Consider the following 22,849-nt stretch of genomic DNA (forward strand, 5'->3'; position numbering starts at 1 on the left):
AGCCTGTGAGAATAGTACAGATCCAGAAAGGGAACTCAATTTACGATGGGTCTTGAGTTGGCAAGTGGAAACAGCTGTCCCCTGGCACAGACGGGTACCCAGAAAGGAAGGACAGGAAAGCCCACATACCTCTAATACAATTCACTCTTATTTTAAACCACAGGGCCCTTACCCGGTATTTTTTTTCTTGTTCAAATTTTTCTTCAAATTTCCGAATTTTTCGCTTGAGGCTCTGGATGTGCTTGGTGAGCTGGGTAATGGTCTGCGGCTCCTTGCCATCGCCACAACTGCAACGTGAAGAACTTCGGGGCCTGCAACAATTGCAGGGAGGGACAGTCATCAAAACCCATGGTCTTCCCATAACGCTGCTCTAACAGAAGTTACCAATGAGAAACTAGAGACTCCCTGCATGTATTTTCAGGCAAGGGGCACTTATTTTAGCTGCATCAAAATTATTGATAGAATTTTTTTTTTAAAAAGTATGGAGTTCCATACTTTTGGGGGTGGAGGGCAGCTATTGTAAGCCATCATTTTTCTAGAATACAAATATTAAGCTCACCAAGAAGGATATTCCCAATATCTGTATATACATATTCTTACGTAGGACTCTGGTCATTTCACCAAAAATGTTCAAACATGAAAGCCCTGGAGTATCCTGCATTCCATGGCCATTTCCTCCTGACACAGGAAGACCTAACACAGCATTCCCAACTAAAAAGTACACTGATTTTCGCCATTCATTGTTCACTCACGGTTATGTTTGGCAGGCAGATTGCACTATTTCAGACATATACTTCATTGTAGGTTATGCATGTAGTATTTGAAAAACTGTATGAAACGAAGATAACAATGTTTTCTTACATCATAAACTGTTGAGTGCTGGGTGGAGAAGGGGCTGATTCAGGGTCTAAATTGAATCTCTGGCTTTGGCTGAAGATGGAGCAGCGTGGTGACAGCAGTGGGTTGTCACCATCAGTGATGTGAAAGAGCAGCCTGCTAGTCCCAACAGACTGGAGGTCTTCTGGTGTACCGTCTGCCTCATTCTGCCCATCTTTGTGGACTGGTGCAGGGCCTGAGGAAACAAGAGTAATTGTCAAGACCTCGCAGTGACAGAGGCCTTGAGACTGTCATGTTCCTAAGTAGAGATCATAAACATTCATTATAATGTCTTGCCTCTGTCATGTCTTCCTTCTGAGGATAAGAAAGGCTTTCAAACTACTGTCATGTTTGTTCTCTGAAAACCTGGACAGAAAATTTTAAAGTTGCCACCACCAACAACAAAAATGGAAGCACAAATTATTTTGGTATGAATTATACAATCAGCAGAGCCCCAAACTACAAAACCCCTCTATTTTATATTATTTGGCATATGTTGAAGGCTGTATTACAAAATGTTACAGTGAAAAAAGGAAATAATAAATGGAACTAAAGCAGAAGAGGATAGACTATGAGGAAGAGAAGGGACAACAGAAATGCCAGTGAAGGCAGGAGAGAAAAAGGGAAGGAGGAAGGGAAAGGCAAAAAAAAAAAAAAATCACTCAGCAGTGATGGAGAACTCTACTCATCAATATGGAATGATGTTCAGAATATACTAAATGAAAACCACAGATTTCAAAAAAGCAGTAAGGATTCCATTTTCTGTAAAAAGCATATATTTATGTACAAATAAATGCACCAAAAGATCAAAGAAGCTATTTAGCAACTACAAAGCATGGAAGAATTAGGAGTGATTCTGTTTCTTTTTAAAAATTTTATGTAGGGGATCCCTGGGTGGCGCAGTAGTTTGGCGCTTGCCTTTGGCCCAGGGCGTGATCCTGGAGACCCGGGATCGAATCCCACGTCGGGCTCCCGGTGCATGAAGCCTGCTTCTCCCTCTGCCTATGTCTCTGCCTCTCTCTCTCTCTCTCTCTCTCTGTGACTATCATAAATAAATAAAATTTTTTTAAAAAAGATTTAAAAATTTTATGTAGCATTTTGTTTTTGACAAAAATAAAAAATAAGAACAAAACCTGCTCTAAGGCCTCTCACCAACTAGGATGCTAGGTCTGTGCCTGAATTCTATGATCATTCCCCCTCTAAATGAACTCATTAGCTTCCCACTCCAGGCACACCTGTGCTATGGAGGTGAGGGCAGGGAAGTGAGGAACATCAGGATATGGAGTCTGAGTGGACAGGATGAGAATCTCTACATCATGGGCTCCAGACAGTTAATCAAGCAGCAGCCAAAACAAATTCCTCAATTTTTTCCAGCATATAACTCAGAACAACTCAAGGCTTTCTCTTACTCCTACCTCAAATGAAGAAATGTTTTCTGGGTGAATAAGCAGAATCGGAAAACCCTGCAATCTACTTTTCCAAAATAAACATTTATCAAAATTTGGTGCCGGATGACTCTTAATCAGGTTTAGAATGGCTCATGTTCTTTAGAGCTTGAAATGCAATTTGCTTTGTGCAACATCAAAGGTCTGATCCCTTCTGTGTTTTCAACTGGCTTCTTTGCTGTTGAGCTGCAGACTGGGAGCCCAGATAATGCCTCCTATTTGTGCTTCTGAAGCTCACTGACAGCATTTTATCAGCGCCTGAGAGGTGGGGCCAGATGAACACCAGTGCCCAGGCCTGCAAGCAAGGTGTGTTCCTGTCTGACAACTCACCACAGGCAACACCCTTGCTAAAAATCATTTACCCAGAAAACACGGTTTGGCAGGAGCCCTAAGGAGTAACAATGAGTAAGAGTTACTAATCAATAAATCACAACATATGCTAACAATCACCTTCAAAAGCCACCAGGAAGTGTACAATTTCTTTACCAAATCCTTTTCTTAAACCGCTAGGCCCCAAGAAGAAAGGCATTTTATTCATATTACCTCTTTCTGAACAGAGTATTTTGCTAATAATGATGGGGAAGAAAAGAATCTTTAGCAAGCACCTGGGACCAGTGTATTTTTGTTGAAATGGGAAAGGTCTGAGGGCCTCCAGCTCTTCAGCTCAGCGGCGGCCCTAAGGTCAAAACTAACATGAGTCTCTTGGTGCTGTTTTATAATGCTAAAATGGAAGCGCTTGGGCTCCTGGACATCTGACTGAAAAGGGTCCACAGAGTACAATACTCTTGTGATGTTGGGCAGCGGCAGCGAGTCACAGCTCCCAGCCAACAACATAGTCTCGAGGGGAAGCAACCAACACACTTAAAACTATTCTCCATACAGCCATTCTGTTTTCCACTTTCAGTATAGTATTCAGTAAGTTTTATGAGATATTCAACATTTTATTATAAGGTTGGCTTTTTGTGTTAGAGAATTTTGCCCAACTGTAGGCTCATATAAGTGGTTTTTTAAAAAGATTTTATTTATTCATGAGAGACACAGAGCGAGAGAGAGAGGCAGAGACACAGGCAGAGGGAGAAGCAGGCTCCATGCAAGCAGCATGATGTGGGACTCGATCCCGGGTCTCCAGGATCACAACCTGGGCCAAAGGCAGCGCTAAACTGCTGAGCTACCCGGGCTGCCCTCATATACATGCTCTGAGCTCCTTTCAGGTAGGCTAGGCTAAGCTGGGATGCTTAGTAGGCTATGGATTCAGTGCACTTTTGACTTACAATATTTTCAATTTACAGTGGGTTTATCTGTATGTAACCCCATTGTAAGTCAAGGAAGACCTATATCTGCATGTAGATATATATAAATGATAGATAAATAGAGCAAAGAAGTACATATTTTACATAATAATATATTTACTATGTATTTTAGATAAATTTGAACCAGTAGTTTTTGTTTTCTTTTTTTAATTTCAGCTTCATCTTAGGTTATGATGGCCAAGAAATAATGAATTTGATGTGCTACTTTTTTTTAACTGATACACATTAAAATAAATTCCTATTAAAACTAACAATGTTTGTCCATGCAACTTTTTCTAGCATATTTGGTGAAACACTGAGATAAGACATAGAAGCTGCTAAACACAGCAGACATGAGAACCATCATTTTAATAAGCATTATCATCAGAATAAGGAATTGAATATTATGCTCTTCTACTGAACACCAACTATACACTCAAGTCCCTATGGGGTTAATATGGGAAATGAGAACCAATATACCCTTCAACATATTGTCCCTCCTACCAGTTCTTATTTATAAATAAGTAAAAATAATCATATGTAATATATCTGGAGTGACTCACTATGTGCTCAACTTGTAAGAGTTTTTGCATGTATTTAATCTTAATAATAACTACATGAGGCTGATAATAAAAAAGATTTCCATTTTAAATTCAGTATGGAAGGTGATATAAATTATATTATCACCAAGGAAGGTCTGACCACTGCACATGGTAGATGACTCCACATCTCTGACTTTGGGAACCAAACAGTGTTTTCGGCAGCCCACTCACTGAACAATAGGGAACAGAAGAGAAATAATTATCATCAGTATGTGAAAGCCAAGAGACCACTTCTGATCTTGCTATAACCCCAGGTAGAAACAGATGCTGTATTACAGCTGTTGAATGAGTCAGTCAGATTTTTAAATATATCTAATGTGAATTTTTAAAGCGATTCAAAATTCAAAGAAATCTCTACCTGCAACCAGTTGAGATGTACTGCTGAAATCTAATCAAGTAATAAATTAGTCATAGTCTTGTGGATTTGCTAATTTGCACTCTTGGGTTTGTCCTTCATGGTGGGCATTCAGCTTTTATAGGTGGGCATTCAGGACATTCCAAAATGCCAAATTGTCAGCCTTTTTGGTTTTAAAAGCTAGATGAACCATAACTATGTCCATCACTCTAAAAAGGGAAAAGAATCAGAGTTCTCAACCAGCCTCACCCAAAGAGGGCCAGCAAAACAAAAACTAGAAACAATTCCAAAATATCTGATGGATGGATACACAATGGGTTCAATTTTAGGTATGTTGAATTTGAGCATCTGAAGGTACAAAGGAAGTCACAAAAGAGAGAACATGGGTAAACTTGAGGTCACCTCAGTAACTAAATCTAGGGAGACAGGTGAGCTTGCTTGCTTCGAGACTACCAAGAGAGTAGGAACAGTATCTCCAAGGTTAGAATGGGTGGGGTAGGAATGAGGACAGATGAAAAGAGATTCTGGGTTATGAAGCTAGCCAAGTTACTGAGTGGGGTGTGGCTGGCACTCCAAGTAGGTTTCTTAGTGCCAGCTTCTGTGGACAGCCACAATAGAAACACCTAGGAGCTACAAGGGTAAGAAATTTGTCATTGTGAAAGGAGGACTAGGCTTTATGGCAGGCACTCTGCAGGTATAAGAGCCACCTTACCATCATGGATAAAAGCATAGGATCTAGGGGCACCTGGTGGCTCAGTCAGTCAAGCATCCAACTCTTGATTTCAGCTCAGGTCAGGTCAGGTCATGATCTCAGGGTCATGTGATCAAGGCCCAGGTCAGACTCCATGCTCAGTGGGGACTCTGCTTGAGATTCTCTCTTCCTCTCCCCCTCCCCCTGCTCATGCTCTCTCTTGCTCTTTTTCTCTTACCCTTTCTCTCTCTTTCTGTCTCTCAAATAAATCTATTTTTTTAGCATAGAATATAGGCTCAGAAACACTTAGATTCAAGCTCCAGTTTTGTCATATGTGTGACCTGGGACAAATTATTCAATCTTTTACCTTCTCAGTTTTCCTATCTATATTAAGGGAATTCATTCACTCAACAAATGTTTATTAACCGTCTATTGCATGCTAAAGGCCTGTTTCAGGGTAAGATGATGATAGTATCCATTTCATAAAGTGTTGAAAAGGTTAAAAGAAGACAAGGAATCTCAGGTACTTAGGACAGTGCCCAAGGAAGGGGACATAATAATCCATCAATGTTAGTTGCTATTGTTTTGCATTACCTCTTACCTAGAGACGGAATTTAGGAGAGGAGTTGGCTGGGATAGAGAAAGATGAATTCAGTTCTGGATGCACTGAGTTAAAGAGGCACTTTTAGTCATCCAGTGGAGATGCCCAGTAGGCCCTGGATATGTGTAGGTATGGAGTTCAGAAGACAGAGTCTGAGTCTGATCTCAGCATGCACCTCCCCAAATCTGCCTTCTACAGTTTCATTTTGAAGGAGTCAATGTATTGGCTTCGATTAAAATGAATGGCTAATAGATTAGGGCACTTGGTTAGCTAAGCAATGAAAAATCCCAAAATTCTCCCTAAAATCCAGAAAATTACATGGATCAAGAAGCCTCATTCAGCTCAGATCTAACCTTATTCTTTGCCTCTGCATTTTTTATTACAATCTTCTAATTAACTTTTCACCAGTAAATACAGATCGAGGTTTTAGGTTTGTGAGTAGTTCTATTTTTTTTGTATTTTTATTTACTGCATGATTATTGTAAGGACAACCAAGTACAAATTTTTAAAGTAAGTCCCACACCCACTGTGGGGCTTGAACTCACAACCTCAAGATCAAGAGTCACATGCTGTAACAACTAAGCCAGCCAGGCACCCCTGTGAGTAGTTCTTAAATTTGTTCCATTCCTCTTGTTCCCTAGAATATTTTAAGAGGACAATTTCAGAATATTTTTTTCTTGAGTCACTGCAATTATACCTAACATATACAGCACTTTTTACCAAGTGAACATAACATTTAAATCATAGAAATGCCTAAATACATAAATCTTCAGGGTATGTTGACACTGATTATTTTATAAATCCAATCATATATGCAGCTTCATAATGGACTCTTAAATTTTTTTTTAGAATTTTTAGTCTCAATGGTATGAATAAGGAATAAATGACCTCTAGCTAAAAAAAAGCAAAAAATTAAAAATTAAAAAAAAAATTTTTAATTTTAAAAAAGCAATATCAACAAAAGCCCAACCAAAGGAAAAATCACATTGTAATTTCACTAACATGTTGTTTATACTATATACTATTATATTATGCTAACACAGTAGTATAATTTTAGGAAGAGTAAACAGTTTGAACTCATCCAAATTTTCAGTATAAAAATAATATTCACTAACTTTAAGTGCCTAGACAAAATTAAATATCTTAAATATATTTTAATTTCATAACTAGCTTAGCAAAGTAAAGTCCCAAGGTAAAAAAAAAAAGACAGAGAGACAGTAAAGACAACTAGAATGAATACAGACAGAGGAAGACAAAGTGGCAAGGTTGTGTGTGAGAAAAAGAAGCAACCAGAAAGCTGTGGGAGAAGAATAAGAATAAAAGCAAAGAGACACCATGGTGGTAGGGATGAGTGAGAAGGAAGGAGAGGTAGGTGACAAAGGTTGAGTTTGCACTGAGGAAACATACAGCAAACATCAACTTCTAGCCCATGAAAGATTGAGGTCTTCAGACTCTTAGTGACTTCTACCTTAAATCAGAACTCTACTGTGGGCTTTGGTAACATGACCTATGCTGAGAAAGATGCAAGATCTCCAGATCCTGTAATAATGAGAAAGGGAAGAAATCCATGCTTTGTATTGTTTTGGAGTAGAACATCTGAAACAAGAATAATTCATATTTTTGGAGGCACCAAACTAAATGTCCAACTTGGGGAGGAAAGAAGAAACAATCTTCTAGACAGATCTACCAGGTGACTAAATGAATCTTTGCACTTTTACTCTCTGATTATTCAAGACTTATTCCTTTGCCTATATGCATACTACCAAAGACCAGTTGAGAAATAACCAAGGGAAATGGCCAAGGCCAATGAACAGCTTTTTTCCTCCCTGTGTCATAAAAGGGGAGCCAAATGCTCAGATTACAGAGCTCTGCTTGAGTTGTGGGACCAGGGAAAGAGCAGCTGTCATCCATGATAGGTGTCCAATATTAAGAAGCACTCTCCTGATATACAGAGAAAGCTGGATGCTGTGCTCTGATTTTTTTTCAGCCTAAACGACTCTCCAGGTTTTGTAGCCAATTCCTGCACAACTGACCACCTTAGTGGTATAGCTGATTAAAATCTGCTATTAAGATAATGAGCTATTTTTCAAAGCATTTTCATTTATAAGCAGATGTATTTTGCAAAGCAGAAGGAAAATTGAATATACAAGAAAATGGGGGAGGGGGTCTGTATCTTTACTAGGCTCATGCAATATTAGTTAGAAAAACTTAGTCAAAGAAGTTGGTACCAAAGTTCCACAAAGAGCCACAGAAAAATATGATCCTCAGGGAACTGGAAAAGATAGTGGAGGCTGTTCACCCTGGGCTTAGGGGGTGGTAGGGTGGGGGGGTGCAGAACAGTGTCAGACACCAAGTATCTGCCCAGGCCATCTGGTTGCTTCCGGACTGCACTCATCATAAGAATGAAAGAAGGAATAACCAGGAAGTTTTTTAAATGACAATAATGTATGGGAAACTGTGTGCAAGGGTTAAAGGGTATATGAAAGCTTTCTGTATCGTTTCTCAATTTTCTATAAACCTAAAACTCCTTAAAAATAAAATCAATTATTTTTTTTTAAATGACTATAAACCTACTAGTTAAAAGCCTGGTCTCTTGAGTTAGAGCCACAGGGTTGGTCTGAGATGCCACTTGCTCACAATTGTTATGTCCTTGGCCAGGCAGGCTCTTCTAACTCAGAATCCTCATTTGTAAAGAGTTGTAGCAAGAACAAATGGGGTAACTTGTTACCACAGTTGGCCTGCCTTAAAAACTGAATTTAAAAATCTTTTTAAAAATAATAGCCTGGCAGTTTAAGCTATAGGCTGATTTTTTTCTCTATAAAGCAGTTATAGAAACAGCCTCAGAGAATATATTGTCATCTACAAATTTTGAAATCATTAAAAAAAATACTTTCCTTGGAAAACAAGGGGTAATTTGAAGCTCTCTGAGATGCTATAAAGATGGTTATAAGAACATAGGAGAAATATTAACAGTAAAGATCATTTCCAGCTCAGTTATATCATAGATTTAGCAAAGGATAGATTTTATGGTAACAAATGTAGTTTCAACCTGAATAGGAGGTAATTATTTGACCATCAGCTCTATAGATTATTGCTGTTATAAATATCCTTTGCTAAAGGGAATTAGTGTAATGTCAATCATATGCAAGATTCCAGAGGAGATCTAGGGAATGAACAGTACTAATGGCATTTCCACACCTTCAAAGTAGTTAGGATTATGACAGCAGATAAAGACAAATGTAAGCATTATTAACTGGAAGAGAGGCAACATAAGCTCTATGGCAAAAATGCCCAGCTTTTTAAAAAGTAATAGCTGACATTTATTGAGCATTTACTAAGAAGAAATGTGCTAAGTGACTCATACGTATTATGCTTCATTATTATTACAATAATCTTAAAAAGTAGATACTCTTCTTTTTTCCCTCCATTTTAAAGAAAATGACACTCACACAGAGAGATCAAATCACTTGTCTGAGATCACCCAGCCAGCACATCAAGTTCTGCAAAGAATTATGTTTCTGAACAAGGCAGAGCCAATGAATATAATTTATTTGGGCTTTCAAGAAGTCCATGGCATGGTTTTTATATCAGAAGCTGTTTAAAAACAAAACCAAATGATGACTGAGCTAATGTTTTTCAGTGGATTACAAAATCCACTTAACAATATGCAGCAAAGAACAGAGTGAATTAGTACCTTTATGATGGACACATCAGCACTAATCCTTGCAAATGGATCCTGGATTAATCTTATTTTAAATTTCAAAAATGGCATGGCTGAGGAAGTAGAGTCATGAGTTTGCAGATGATAATGATATTTTTCAAAGGATAAAATGCCAAGCAACCACAGAAGCAGCTCACAAAGCATGGCTCAACAGTGACAGATGACCATAAATGTGGGCCAGTAGGTACTGCAGTTGGAGAAAACCATCCATGTACTCTTAATAAGCACTAAATGATTAGTTTGGTAGAGAATGGGATTTTTGGAATTCTAATGGAATACAGTGATATGACAAAAAAAAAAAAAAAAAAAGCCAAGAGTATGCATCTCTTAGGAAGAGTTCAGAAAACAATTCAACATGCATAATATTTTGTATTTAATAAAACACCCTCATGTCTATATTTTTTTTAGGTATTCATTCTTTTTTATTGAGATCATCATAGTTTCATATGTAGGTGTAAGAAATAATAGAGGGATCCCTTGGACACTTTGCCAATTTCCCCCAGTGGTATCATATTTACAAATAAAATTCTATTTGACTCCATCTGGAATACACTATGCAGGTTAAGTAAATGCACATCAAGAAAGGCACAGGGTTCTAGAAATGGTTTAGATCACAGGAGCTAAAATAACTATGAGAAGACAGGTTGTGACAGGTAAATCAACTACAAATCTAGGTCACTTCAGGTTGACAAAGTTAGAAATGGATAAAGAAAACCGGATTTTCAAAACACATTAGCAGAGAGGATATGCATTGGCTATGGGCTTATTTCAAATTCTAGAATATTAGAACTATGGGAACTTAATATTTAGACAGGATAGCAAATAGCATAGTGTGAAGCACTAAACTATGAAGTCTAACTGGGAAAACCCTTCCCTTCCTTCCATTTCTTACCAACCTCTACCACTTAGTAGCTGTGGGATCTTCAACACGTTACACTAACTCTCCAAGCTTATTTCCTCATCTTTCTTCTGGGGAAAATAATGCATCCTCATAAGGTTGTGAAGATAAAATAGGAAAACCCAGATAACAATGTCTGACACAAATGAAAATGTCATTATTAGTCAATGCTAATGTCATACATTTAAAAGCTTTTAAAACTTTTTAAAAACTTGGCACTATTGACATCTTGGGCAAGATAATTCTTTGTTGGTGCAGTGGGGGTGGACATAAGGGGTTCCTGTGCATTGTAAATGTTTAGCAGCCTCCCTGGCCTCTACTCATTAGATGTAGCACTTATCTTTCAGCTGTAATACCAAAAATGTCCTTAGATAGCCAAATATCTCCAAGGCTGAGGGTTGAGATGGGTGGGTGGATGGATCAAAAAATAATAATAATAATAATCAACCCTGGCTGAAAATCATTGCTTTAAAGGAACTAATTTAGGGCAAAAAGATGAAGTACTACTTTCCATGGTGATCACCATTTCTTAGTTAAAGCAATAGGTGATACATACTGAAAATATAAAAAGTTTCAGAAAGTACTGAGAAATAACACAGATAGATACACATAGACCCATAGTGAACAAAGTTTCTAAATTATATTTGGAATTGTGTGCACTTATGAGATTGAAGTAACAGAGACACCTTCTTACTAACTTTCAAACATTGTGTGGGGCTGCTGCCAGATAGAATGAAACATCAAGTTAGGAGGATAACACCAGAGATGCCCCCATGTTCCAGAAAGCCAATTATAAACTCCACCTGCAGCAAGAACACATTTCATAGCATCCTTCAGAGAAACACTAGAGCACTATATTCTAGAAACTGTTCCTGAATCTCTCATAATTACCAGGGGAGCTTTGCAAACATGGACATTTCCAGGCCTCATCCTTACATTTTAATTTTGCATTTCACACCTATCTGTAAAAGTTAGTCCTCCTAAGTAATTGGGAATATCTGATCCAGTCGACAATGCCTTGAAATGTGAGAGAGAAGGTGCCCCATCTTAACTTTGACATCAGGAAGAGACCAACACACCATGCAGAATTCTTTATGTGAATAACTATAGCCTATAAATTGATACATTACATTAGTTTTTGCTAACTATCAATGTTAGGAACAAAGCTCTTACCCAAATAGAAAGTTTGAAAACCAAGATTTTACAATAAAAGAATTAGGAACTGCTGTGGTTTATTATTTCTGGTCTTCAGTTATCTCTGATGACAGCTTTTGCTACAAACTCCATTCCATCAATCACCCATGTTCAGACAGAACAGGGGTTACTATGCTTAGTCGTGTGGAACAAACAGTCCTTCTGCAAACTCTGAAAATGATAAGCACTTGAAAAGACAATGTTCATTCCATTTTCTGTTCAACAACATCAGAACAGATCCTTACTAATGCAACGGAGGAAGCATTGGCTTCTGCTTTAAGAAGCTACGATGTAGTTGGAAGGATTTGAGCCTACGTGTGGTAAGGGTTTCCATCTCAAATTATGCAATTTGCAACCTCCAGGTAGGGTGACCAGTTGTCATAGATTGCCTGGGACTGAGAATTTCCCAGCATGTGGGACTTCCAGTGTAAAACTTGGACATTCCTGAACAAACCATGACAACTAGTATCTTATGTACAGTCTTGAAGTCATCTTGCAGCTGGTTTCCTCTCTATCACTTTTTTCTACATACCTCTAATCTGTCCCTGTCCCTTGTCCATGTCCCCATCCCACCTATTTCTAGCCTGAGGACTTCGGTGCTTGAGCATTTTTCTCCTCCTAAAATAAAGGGACTAAGCTGACTAGTCCACATAGTCCAGGAAATTGAGGTGAAGCAGAATCAAAGAGAATCTGAGAGAACTTGATCTTCTCTCCAATTCATGACACTTAAATAATGGTTTCCACTATTTGGGAGTGTTTATGAAATATAAAGATTACAGGACTTCTACCTCAGACTGTCTGGAGATGAGGACTAAGAATCCCCATACTTGAAGACCTTTCTGGTAATTATGATGTGCAGGAAGGCTCATGAGCAATATTTAGAACACAATGCTCTTCCAGGAGTGCCATGAAATGTGTTTTTGCTGCAAGCGCAGTTTATAATTGCATTTCCAGAATGGGAACACATTTCAGATATTTTACTAGGAAGGACTTATCTTTGTAACCCATAAACCCAAGTTAAAACCCAATATTTGGATCTCAAGATATAAAGACTATAATACTTTGCTCAAACCATCATTTCAAATGCCTACTGCAAAAGTTACTACTTATCAAGCCATTAATTGAGTCTAAAGTAAGCTTGAAACCTATTAAAGTCACATCAATTTATAAATGCTTGCCTTTACTAGTGAATTTGTAGCATATTATATCCAGATATTCCTGTAAAAATCACCTGTTGAGCTTTGTCTTTGTTATACCAAATACCGAAATCAACAATTAGTAATTGAATATTTATATGCATGTAAGGCTCAGAGCTAGAGGGCAGACTTTGGGAAGAAAATTTTAAGTTACTCTAATCTTTTATAGACTTATGGCCATCTATACTAATCTCATGAGATCACACTCTCAACAGAGATTTTTATACATATAAACACTAGCTTCAAGGTGGTCAAAGATCACTCCAGAAATCCTTTAACAGTTCCTGAGCCTCCACAAAGAGCAGACATTTCTTCCTTCTGAGTGACACATAGATTAGAAAATATATGACCAAAAAATCAATTAAATAAATTTTTAAAAAATATATATGACCTTCCTATAAACACTAATCTTGGAAGCCAGTAAGACCTAATGATCCCATAAATTAATCTGTGAAAAAATTAATCTGTGAAAGCCTATTCCAAATGCCTGCCACTTTGGAAATATCCCTGCCAAATGAAGAGACTCTTTAGGTCCCTGAAAACATCTACCCGGTGGTTCCCAGATTGTGTCACAGGGTTATTGAAAAATTAGAGAAGAAATGTATCAGATAAAGTATCACAAGTTTCAATATAGGGGCTGGAGCTTCTTCACTCTCATGCAGTCATGTTGGCTACATGAGACTCCTTATACACAAGCTCTACAAAATGAAAAACATCAAGATAGATTTTTATCTTTGAACACTTGCTGGAAATCTTGGCTAGTGTGTGTATACACACCTCCCCCTCCCCGCCTCCCCCACACACAGAGTGAAAATCTTTTTTATAGATTCTCTTGGAAGGGCTCTGGGACATCTCAGATTCACCTACATTTTGGAAAATCCAGCCTCCAACCTACAAGCCGCCTCTGTAAAGAGTCTTTTGTCCATTTCTACCATTTAACACTTAATAGGAAATGTATTGATGGTTCCTTTGTATGGGCAATTCCATTATACGAGGTCTGCTAATAAGCGTGTTCAAAATCCTGCCCATCCAGAATGAGAAAATGCAAAACTACTCTTGACTTTTGGAGAATGTAAGACACACATAAAAGTCAGGTTTTAAAATAGAAAAGATATATCTATATCCAACATGCAAATATTTTGTAACTCTTTGCCAGATATGGAAATACAAAACATCAGATAACTCAAAAGTCAATTTGTATCTGGCTTAAGACTTCTTTATGTGTTTTATATGTTGTTTGTTGGGGTTGGTGGGAGAAGAAAAGTGTGCCTAAAATCTGACTTAAAACTCTAATTGGATTGACATTGGGTCCTTCCTACTTTTACGTGCCTTTTAGCAAAACACAATGGCCAGCAGAGCAAGGGGAGGTCACCAGGAAATAAAGATAGCCAACTAGCCACCTGCATCCATTGAGAAATAATTTACCACTTACCAGCAGGGTTACACTAGGCCTCATTGTCCTTACTGTGAAGCATATTATTCACAAATCAGTTTGAGGATTTAATATAAAATATATAAAGTACTAAGAACAGTGCCTAGATCACAGAAATCTTTAATAATAGTACTTACTATTAGCGGCTTTATTATTAGCCACTATTATTAATATACTTAGTTATTAATTAGCATAATTAATAAACACTGGGGTTGATGGTTTTACCTACTTAGACTATATAGATCTGTTTTAAGCAGTAATGTCTTAAATGAGCTATTTCTGATGACACTGAAATACATTATCTTTTTAAATCTCTTCCTTCAATTGCTGGAGAAAAAGGACATTTCATGAAGCAAGTTCACCTAAACCTATTTCTGCTAGCCATCCAGAAACCAGTCTGCAAAACTCTGACCCATCTGGGTTATAAAAAATAAGCTGTGCTCTCATTTCACTCACATAAATTAGTGTTTCTTTTCTAAGTCTTCCTGGAAGTATCAATTTGCCTTCTGCTTCTTAGCCAACCTACCATCCCTGGGGTTAAAACCAGAGAACTTATCAGACAAATGAGAACCAGTTTTGAGAATTTCCAACACAGAAGTTAATGAGGAAAAAACTGAGACAGAAAAAGACAATATAGGGTCAGAATGAGCTACACCACTCACCTCCACTTTCCCTGTGTTGATGAATCATCTTACAAGTAGGTAATAGAAGAAATCAAGTAGTAATGTTAAAACTCTCCCATCACTGAATACCGCAAAAATACGGTAAGTATCAAGACAGTACAGATTATCTACATCCAATAATAGAAAATAAGCACACCACTTGTTTGTCACAGGAAACCAGTTAGGAATTCACTAGGACCAGTTGTGGGGAGTGTTTTTCACCTGACACCTTTTTATGTGTAAATCTGACGCTTGGCTCCCAGCTGGAAAGAATGCTCCGTATCAGAACGCACCTTAATTCCTCCGTTCCCTCTCAGCTCCCCTACTGCAACTCAAGTACCTCTTCAGCTTTTCGGTTGCACCAAGCATGGTTCCCACAAGAGGCCAGGTTTAGGAAAGCAACAAGAGGCTGAGAGTACAAGTGAAGACCTGCTCTCAGCCCAGCCTCTTACCTGCAGCATCTGCGTCTTCCTCGGGCACATTCTGGGTCGATGCTGGGGCTGGGTCCTTGAGTCCATGCACCTGAGCAGCTTCCTCCTGGTTTGTCAAAAATGCAGAACACAGATCAGCTTCCAGGGCTTGGAGCTTCAGCAAGGAATTCTGCAAGCAAAAGCAGAACATCAGGCTAGCTAAGTAACTGCCTAATCCACAACGGTGAGTCCGCAGCTCCTGCAAAACACCTTCCTCCAGCGCCTGGCAAGGGGAGAGTCTCAGCTACAGCTGCTTCAGGCAGGGCTGATTGTGCCAGAATCAGATACACATTATTCCACATGCAGCCTCAGTTTCTGCCTCATTGCAATACTAACGTAAATGGCTTTATATGTCACACATGGGACTGGTGATTTCGTCAGCAGGAGACGCTGCACCAGGAGAGCCAATCTGAGACGGTATCTGCTTCCCGGGTGCTTGAGGCTTTACGCTTTGGAAGTGTTTCATTCATTGTGCTGACATCAGGAGCAAGTGACATTAGGCCCCTCCCAGGCTACCATTCATAAAAGCCAGCATCCCTTAACCATGAAGGCTGCAGCAGACTGCAGTGCATAAAGAGTTACTGCTGCAGAGGCTGCCTGGCATCTGGGAGGTGCTTCTGAGCTCCTGATATGCATCTGTATTGGGGGGGGGGGGTATTTGCATGCACATGCACATATGTGTGTCTTCCGAAGTTGCTTCTCTCAATAGGATGGCTATAGCTGCCTGTACCAAAAGCAGAGTGGAGGGAGCAAAGGAGAGGGCCTTGGTCGCTGAGAGTGACACAGCGACTGAGGGAGAAGCAATTTCTTAGCTCCCAGAACAACCTTCCCCCACACCCTCCACGCCCTTCATTTCTCATTTTAAATTTCTCCCATGGTTCTTAATAAGAACGGAGTCATACAGACTGACGCACGTATCCTGCCATGATGCAGATGCCCAGCAAATTAATTCCCCTGACCAGGTGAAAGTGAGTCATGCCTGAGGCCTTGGCTGGATTCCACTCCCCTGCAACAGGAAAGCTCTGCAGGCCTCAGCAGCGTCTCCACCCACAGGGCTCCTGGCAGGGGTGGCTACTTGGAGTGGAACCATTGATCCTGTACCTACTATGACCCTCCAGGATATACTTACTCTACTCACACCCTACCCTTCATATACCCTACTCCCCACACACCGTCATACCCAACCACTACACCCTACTCCATACACACACATCCTTACCTATCCCACGCATACCTTTTTTTTTTAATTTTTATTTATTTATGATAGTCATAGAGAGAGAGAGAGCGAGAGAGAGAGAGAGAGAGAGAGAGAGAGGCAGAGACACAGGAAGAGGGAGAAGCAGGCTCCATGCACCGGGAGCCCGACGTGGGATTCGATCCTGGGTCTCCAGGATCGTGCCCTGGGCCAAAGGCAGGCGCTAAACCGCTGCGCCACCCAGGGATCCCCCACACATACCTTGATACCCTACCCTATATACACCTTCACCTCCTATTCTCCACACCTGCGTGCCCAACCCCCACACCCTCACACTACTTTGTGCATATATTTGACCCCCAAATAACCCCATATACACTTTCATTCCTACCCTTCACTCCTTTATCCCCTACTACACACATATATACACACACACAGAAACACCCTACCATACACCATATATAATCCCTTATACTCAACTCCCACTCTCACATCTATTCGGTACACACACACTCCCCTACCCACATATATACCCTCACACCTCACCTCGTATAAACATCCACCTCAAATATCTCTTCACACCAAACCCCTCTCCCCACACAATACCCACTCCCACAAACATCTCCTCATCCATGCTGTTGATATGAGTAAATACAAGCCCACAGCAGTCTTTTCAAAGCTGTTCACTGCTAAGAGGGCTCCCGATACCTCCTCCTTTGACATGCTCAGAGATGAAGGGATAAACCTCCTCTGTGCAGGGACTGCTGAATGAGAGCCCACAGCTCAGATGAAGCATCTACCTGAGATCAGGTCACTTTTTTACTGGTCCCTTCTCCTTTCTGGGATGTTCTCCCAGCACCTAAATGTGGAAAAGCCCAAGGTTACTGACAGGAGGTGCAGAGGAGCAAGGGCACCAAGTTTCTGAAAAGAGTTATAGGCATCTGGGAGGCAAAAAGAACAATTCCAGACAAGCTTCCTACTGGAGGACCTTAGAGATCAGAGTGACCTTTCAAAAAAGAGCAAAACTATTCTGAAAATTAAGAAACGATGACATGTGAATGTAAAATGGTGCAGCTGCTATAGAAAACAGTATGGCATTTCCTCAAAAAATTAAAAATAGAATAAGCATATGATCCAGTAATTCTGCTATTGCATATATACCCCAAAAGAATTGAAAGTAGGGAATCAAACAAGATATTTGTGCACCTATATTCATAGCAATATTATTCACAATATCCAAGAGTTACATTATGGACTGATTTGTGTCTTCCTCAAGTTCATATGTTGAAGACCTAACCCCTAATGTAACTGTACTTGGAGATAAGGCTTTTAAAGAAAAAATGAGGCCTAAGGTTGGCATCCTAATTCAATATGATTGGTATCGTTATAAATAGAGAGAGAGAGAGAGAGAGAGAGAGAGAGAGACCAGGGATGCACCCACATAGGAAAGGCCATGTGAGAAGGTGGCTATTTGCCAGCTAAGGAGAAAGGTTTCAGGAGAAACTAACTCTCTCAGCACCTTGATCTTGAACTTTTAGCCTGCAGGCCTGAGCAAATAAATGTTTGTTTTTTCAGCAACCCAGTCTGTAGCATCTTTTTTAATAGCAGCTCTAACAGAGCATTGGCAGACTAATACCAGGTAGAACCAATCCAAGTGTCCACTGAAAGATGAATTGATAAAATGTGATATACATACAATGCAGTATTATTTAGTCTTAAAAATGAAGAAATTCTGATACATGTTAGAACAAAGATGAAGCCTGATGACACTTGCTAAGTGAAATAACCCAGTCATGAAGATAATATCTAGGGTATAAGATTCATAGAAACAGAAAATAGGATGGTCATGCCAGGGCTGGTGGTGAGGGAAAAGGAGTTAGATTTAATGGGTAGAGTCTCAGATTGGTAAAATGAATAAAATTCTGGAGATGGATGGAGATGATGGTTGCACATTTAGTATCACTAAACTATATACTTAAAAATGGTTAAAATAGTAAATGTTGCTATGTATATTTTGCTACAACTAAAAAAAGAAAAGTAAAGAGGAGGGAAGAAAGGAAGGAAGCAAGTCCCTCCCTACATTTAGAGGACGGGTGTAGAGCCTGCTACTCCTTGTAGCATGTGTTCTTATATGGTTTACAAAGTGGAAGAGGACATGTCAGCTCTGCTACATCCTATGCATCTTTGAGCAAAATTCTTTGCTATTCTAGACCTTAATTTCTTCTCTTTTCTTAAGAGAGAAAAGAAAGAAGAAAGAAAAAAAAAAGAAAGAAAAGCAATAATACCAGTAACAATGGCACCTGTTCTCAGAATTAAATGGAAGGCATGAAATGCACTTTGTATAGCACTAGCATATGGCAAACAATCAAAGACTGAACATTAGGTTTATTATGAACTGTCTCTGCACCCCAGAGGCCACTGGGTAGAGCTCTGGTCACATGTGACGCCAAACTCTACACCAACTCTGAGGCCTTCACTCATCACTTTATCTCCAAGTGCCCCACTCTCTGCATCTGCCTATAAAAGGCCTGAGACTAGATGACTTCTAAATTCCTCTCCAACTCTAAAGGAAAGGAAAGCAAACATGCAATATACTGAGGAGGGTGTACAGAATCTGGCACAGAATGGGTGCTTGGACAGTGTTTCTGGAACTGAACTAAGTGTTCCTGCAATACAAATAAATAGCAAAGAATTTCAATGCATAGGAGTAAGTCAGCTCACATTCAGAGGCCTCTTAACTCCCACAGGGAGTGAAGTATAATGCTGAGACCCAGTTATGGCTAAAAGTAGTAACTGGGTTGTCATTCATCCTCCTCTCTCACCTCTTCCTCCCTTGTACTCATACTGAAGCAAAAACAAGACTAAGTTTGTCAAGGGAGATCCATCTGTATGGCTGGTTTATTCCTCTCTGAGATAACAGGAGTAAGCTTAAAGGAATGGAGAAGAAAACAAGTGGCAAATGAAACAGAAGAGAGAAGATGAAGGTCTCAAGGTATAAGACCATCTCTAAGTAGAAGGGAAAAAATAAGCTGCTATTATTGAGGACAAGAAAGCAGAATGGAAGAAACTCTTCAGACCTGCTGTCATCAACTATATTCCTTCTCCATCCCAAACTGACCCATTACCTGAAGATGATCTCAACATAGGAATTGAGAGGAAGGGCTTGGACATCATGTGTGGGGTGGGCCCCTAAAGGGACACCTTTCCTGATAACCAGGAGACCCAGGCCAGAGGTGTGGGTGGGGGCTTTATAAGCAATCTATGCCATCATATGTCCTTCCAGGGGGCAACAGAAGCCTGTCTCATCAGGGCTGAGCCCCAAAGAGCCACCCTTGAGAAGGCCCATGGACTCACACTGCACACATGAGGGTTATGCCCCTACACAGATTGTAATACCACACATGCAGCTCCCAGCTTCTGGCAGCTTTTAATGCACAGAGAGTTGGACTAGGCTCTGGTGAGACTGATATCAGCCCCTTCCCCATATGGCTTTCAGTCTAGTGGGGAGGTGTCCAAGAAATAAGCAAGCAAGTCAAACAACAACAAGTTTCTACTCATAGGGTGATGGAGGAAAGAAACCATAAACCAAAGGAAAGAGTAAGCGCTTGTTCAACTCTGCTTATGCCTGACTTAGTGGCTTTAATGCAGGAACACATTTTCCCCCTACAGAAAAACTAAGGTCAGTAAATCCTTGGGGTCCTGGTGCTACCCTTCTCTCATTAGGACCTCCACCCCCTATAGGCTGCCCCCAGCCCAGCCCTCAGAGCCACCCTGCTAGCACTTTTCCAGATTCACATCCCAAGTCTCCATGGATAGATCTTTAGGATCTTTAAGAAAATTGAACAAAGGCTGATAAATCCTCTAAAGAACAATGACTATCTCTCCTTCGAGGTCTCCCATTTGGATATGAAAGAAACCAAAGAGAAGTCTGTGAAACCTAGGTGTGGCTTTCTAAAAGCTAATTTTCCTCTTTTGCATAATGGAAAATATGCTACTTGTTTTAGAAAATACTCTATTCACTTTTCTCTCCTATGCAATTACCAGGTCCCTCTTTAGTTGGGTTAGAATGGAGAACACCCACACCTTAAATACTATTTTAAGGTGCCTTTGTCTGCAATTCACCAGTTGCAGAGTAGGGACAACTTACTTTTAATTTCTGTGAAGAAATTTAGTGGTCCTCTCATACACTTTTATACTTTTATCTGAAAACTGTATGCAGATTCTCTGGTGATATGAAGATCAATTTGAGTATTTGCTCAAAGTTGGAGGTACAACTGGGTTCCTAAACATTACCAGTTCTACTTACTGTTTTTCTTCCCTGATTTTAATGTTTTCTGTGTATATTTCCTTCATTACCCACCTCTCCAATGCACCCCCACACACACTACCCTTTCTTTCCATCTGCTTCCTGACTCCACCTCCCCAGGCCTGATTTAGCTATAGTTGCTTCACAGTCAAATTTCTCTCAAATTCTTGAGCCAGTTCTGATTACCTTATCTAAACAGCACCTCCCAATTTCTCTGGTAGTATCTTGTTTATTTCCTTTCCAACGCTCATTATAATATGTAATTTCATCCATTTCTCCACTTGTTTATTGGCTCTTTCTAACTCCAAAAGGGCTGGAGCCAGCCTCCATTGTTCACTACCATACCTAGCACAATGAGTAGTGCACCGGGAGCCAACCAATAAAAGGATGGCCATTGAATTTTAGTTTTTATTTCCTGGACTCTTTAGGCCCCTCTGAGTATCCAATTTCAAGCTTCCCTGCTGCCTGGCCCAGAAACTTTAAAATGATTACAAATCCCTAGGGAATTTGTTAAAGATGTGCATTCCCATTGAGAACACCCCAGAGATTTAGATTCTGTGATCCAGGGTAGGATCATTTAGATACAGGAGGTCTGAGGTCCATACTTTGAGAGATGTAGCCCTATGCCCTAGGGATTTGACTCACTCTAAATGCTTGCCTGCTTAGCTCCACCGGCCCCAGGAACAATAGTTGGTTAAGCATCTGACTCTCAGTTTTCCAGGACTCCTCACCCTCTGACACCCTCACTAGCCTCCTGCTCTGGACACCCCTTGAGAGCTGCTCCTCCTCCATCCCACCTCTCTCTGCATCCAAACACATACCAGGACACATAAATTTTGAACTGCTCAGAAGCAAGGCAGTGCTGCCTCCTGAATGTCTGTTGCTGATCTCTGAATGTTCTTGCCAAAAGAAGTGGGACTTCTTCCAAAGGTGATGACTATAAGAAAATGCCAAAAATTCTGCCTAAAAACTATACTTAATAAGATGGTATCGTCTAAGATGGGGATGTAGGAGGATCCTGAACATATCATATCCATATCAAATCTATAGCTACCTAAGGAACCATCCTTTCTGAAAAAAACCTGTAAACTAGCTGAACAACTTTTCCACAACAAAGGACAAAAGGGCCATATTGAGAAAGGTAGAAGAAGCAGACAGAGATCTTGCCCAAAAACCCCACCCCTAGCATGGTGATCCACAATCAGCAGGGATCTCACAAATATAAAGCTTCTCCCTAAGGAGCAAGGACTTTGTGTCCTATATCAGATACCCCAACCCCTGGAACCCACAATGGAGATATAAACCCCCAAAACATCTGACTTTCAAAACCACATCCAGGAAACCCAGGGGACTGTACAGAAATGACTAACTTACATGCAGACTAACCCTAGGGACTAGCACAAAAGCCACAGTTTGTAGGGCACCTGGGGGACTCAGCTGGTTGAGCACCTAACTCTTAGTTTTAGCTCAGGCCATGATCTCAGGGTCATGAGATTGAGCCCTGTGTTGGGTTCCACACCCAATGGGGAGTCTGCTTGAGATTTCTTCCCCTTTGTCTCTCCCCCTGCTTGTATATGCTCTCTCACTCTTTCTCTCTAAAATGAATAAATAAACCTTTAAAAAACAAACAAAAGCAGCAGTTTGAAAAGTGCCTAAACTAAGACACTCTAAAGATTCATTTCTTATTTTTTATTTTTTTGAAGATTTTATTTAATCATGATAGAGAGAGAGAGAGAGAGAGAGAGAGAGAGGCAGAGACACAGGAGGAGGGAGAAGCAGGCTCCATGCCAGGAGCCCGACGTGGGACTCGACCCTGGGACCCCAGGATCGCACCCCGGGCCAAAGGCAGGCGCTAAGCTAAACTGCTGAGCCACCCAAGGATCCCCCAAGATTCATTTTTAAATCTTAAACCATCT

The 22,849-nt window shown here is 40.1% G+C and overlaps 1 protein-coding gene across 8 annotated transcripts in view; it reads right to left on the reverse strand.

Annotated features, from left to right (window-relative positions):
* FAM13C (family with sequence similarity 13 member C) overlaps positions 1-22,849 on the reverse strand; it is a 250,838-nt gene that overhangs the window by 22,976 nt on the left and 205,013 nt on the right. For 6 of the 8 annotated variants that reach the window (XM_077894598.1, XM_077894597.1, XM_077894596.1 and 3 more), the window contains 3 exons: positions 15,415-15,562; positions 862-1,072; positions 173-311 (listed from right to left, as the gene is read on the reverse strand). In XM_077894598.1, the coding sequence (XP_077750724.1) occupies positions 173-311; positions 862-1,072; positions 15,415-15,562 (498 nt within the window). The remainder of the gene's footprint in view (positions 1-172; positions 312-861; positions 1,073-15,414; positions 15,563-22,849) is intronic. The other 2 variants (XM_077894595.1, XM_077894594.1) reach the window with 1 other exon arrangement.

Source organism: Canis aureus, chromosome 4 (assembly GCF_053574225.1).
Source record: "Canis aureus isolate CA01 chromosome 4, VMU_Caureus_v.1.0, whole genome shotgun sequence".
Lineage (NCBI taxonomy): Eukaryota > Metazoa > Chordata > Mammalia > Carnivora > Canidae > Canis > Canis aureus.